The 2,500-nt window shown below is 44.8% G+C and overlaps 1 protein-coding gene across 3 annotated transcripts in view; it reads right to left on the reverse strand.

The window, feature by feature from the left end:
- LOC123520620 overlaps positions 1 to 2,500 on the reverse strand; it is a 462,153-nt gene that overhangs the window by 45,074 nt on the left and 414,579 nt on the right. For all 3 annotated transcript variants that reach the window (XM_045283064.1, XM_045283066.1, XM_045283065.1), the window contains one exon: positions 2,153 to 2,281. In XM_045283064.1, coding sequence (XP_045138999.1) covers positions 2,153 to 2,281 — 129 coding nt within the window. The remainder of the gene's footprint in view (positions 1 to 2,152; positions 2,282 to 2,500) is intronic.

Consider the following 2,500-nt stretch of genomic DNA (forward strand, 5'->3'; position numbering starts at 1 on the left):
GCTTCGCGACAATGTTCAACGCTTCACTCAATTTTGTCGGAAACCACAAATTTTTAGTCTTGGTACTTAGCGCGCATCGGCCATCACCCTGGGACCCAAACCAAACCCTCTCGTCAACCCAGCCCCAACCAGCCAGCCAGCCAGCCAGCCAGCCAGCATATGTCAAAGGGGGTATTTTAAAGCGTATTTAGCGAACAACCGTATTTATTTTTCCCGGGAACTTTCATCATCTCAAAGGCTGGTTCATGGGACTTTGCCGCGACTTCTTACAACGATGTTATGGCCAAAGTACAAAATAAAATGGTAAACTTTAAGTAGGAAGGAACGAAGGAAAATTATGACTATGGCCGGTCGTGTATGCGTGATTGTGGTGATTGTGGTGGTGGTGGTGGTTAGGTTAGTAGTAGACGTGGTGGTAGTAGTAGTAGTAGTAGTAGTAGCAGTAGTAGTAGTAGTAGTAGTAGTAGTAGTAGTAGTAGTAGTAGTAGTAGTAGTAGTAGTAGTAGTAGTAGTAGTAGTAGTAGTAGTAGTAGTAGTAGTAGCAGCAGCAATAGTAATAGCAGCAGTAGTAGCAGCAGCAGTGGAAGAGACAGTAACAGTACACTATCAATACTAACACCTCCCCCAACACCCCTACTCCAACATCAACCCCTAAACACACACACACACACACACACACACACACACACACACACACACACACACACACACACACACACACACACACTAAAAAAAAACACGAAAAAAAAGAGAAACAAAAATCACATCTCCCAAAAGATAGAAAAGAAAAAAAAAGAGACAGAAAACCGAAAGAAAAAGAGAAAGGAAAAAAAAAAATCTCTTCCACCCTTCTAAACTATCTAAGGTCTCCAGCCATTCAATATACACAGCGCGGCACACTTTGGGGGAAGAGAGACAGACGGCTAAGCTGGAGGAAGGAACGGGCAGCTTTATCTTGATGCGAGTGTAGCTCCTCTGGCGGTAAAATATGCACAACAGATGTAAAGGAAGAAAAGTGATATGTCCGAGCCGCCGTGTGTGTGTGTGTGTGTGTGTGTGTGTGTGTGTGTGTGTGTGTGTGTGTGTGTGTGTGTGTGTGTGTGTGTGTGTGTGTGTGTGTGTGTTGAGACATTCAGATGCAATGGAGAGAGAGAGAGAGAGAGAGAGAGAGAGAGAGAGAGAGAGAGAGAGAGAGAGAGAGAGAGAGAGAGAGAGAGAGAGAGAGAGAGAGTTATTTACCCACCCTCTCCCTCCTTCCCTCCCTCCCTCTCTGTCTCTGTCTGTCTCTCTCTCTCTCTCTCTCTCTCTCTCTCTACAAATGCGTCAGTTTACAAAGACGACAAACATGGTAAACACGGAAACGCAAGGGAGCAAGGCGGAGCAGATCCAGATGTTTGTGCTTCCTCTGTGTTGCGAGGCGCCTTTTGTTCATCAGCCGACGATGATGATGGTGATAACGATGAAGAAAGCGATGATCATGAAGATAACTAGGTTTCGCTCTATTCACTTACTTATTACGTGAGAGGAAGGCAGATTCAAAGCACTAAAAGGCATGTTAACTATCACCAATATAAATAAAATAGCATAGAAGTTCCTCATAGGTTGGTCTGACAGAGTGTGTTAAGAATACAAGGAAATGAGGAAAGCTACATGTGGCAGTAACTCTATGGACCTACCTACCTATTTCCAACCCCCCCCCCCATCCATATATCTGTCTAATCTTCCTTTAAAGCTCCCTATTGACTTAGCACTGACAACCTCTGATTAGAGTCCGTTCCATTCACCAACTACTATATTTGAGAACCAGTTTCTTCCCATCTCCTTACTCCCTTAAGTACCATGACGCGTTTTCACATTCATTCTGCTTACTATTTGGTGATTTTACACAGCTTCAGAAACATATGTTGGGATTGGAAGAATAAAGACTCTGCCCATTACTCTTTTGACTTCCATAGACCCTTCTTAATGTAAGTAAAACCGTTTAAAACATACCCCAAAATCAAGGAAAAAATTAGTCTCAGTACTGAAGGGGTTAAACCGACGTTTTTCGAGCTTAAATCCAATATTTCTGGTTGAATCCTGTCTACTGATTCTAAGAACTTTGCTAGTGGTGGAGACAGTGATGCACATGACCAGGGACTGCAGTACTCACCGTGCTTGTGTGTGGCGGTGACAGTGGCGACGGCGGCTCCTGGTGGACGGTCCTCGGCCAGCGTGGCGCAATAGCGAGGCGATGAGAACTCCAGGGGCGAGGCGCGGCCAGCAGGGAGGAGGCGCGTAGCTGTTAAAGGAAGAAAGACAGTGATTGGAAAGGTTGCTCATACATATACACAGATTTTCAATGCCTATCAATACATAAACAGACACTCAAATACATTTTCATCACACACAGACGATGCAACCAACAGTATAAATTCACCCAACATGAATATAATGAGCGGTGGAGGTAACGCCACACAGCTTAGACTAGCGAAGTGGCGGAGGACGGCGGTAAGGACAA

The sequence above is a fragment of the Portunus trituberculatus genome, chromosome 47 (assembly GCF_017591435.1).
Source record: "Portunus trituberculatus isolate SZX2019 chromosome 47, ASM1759143v1, whole genome shotgun sequence".
Lineage (NCBI taxonomy): Eukaryota > Metazoa > Arthropoda > Malacostraca > Decapoda > Portunidae > Portunus > Portunus trituberculatus.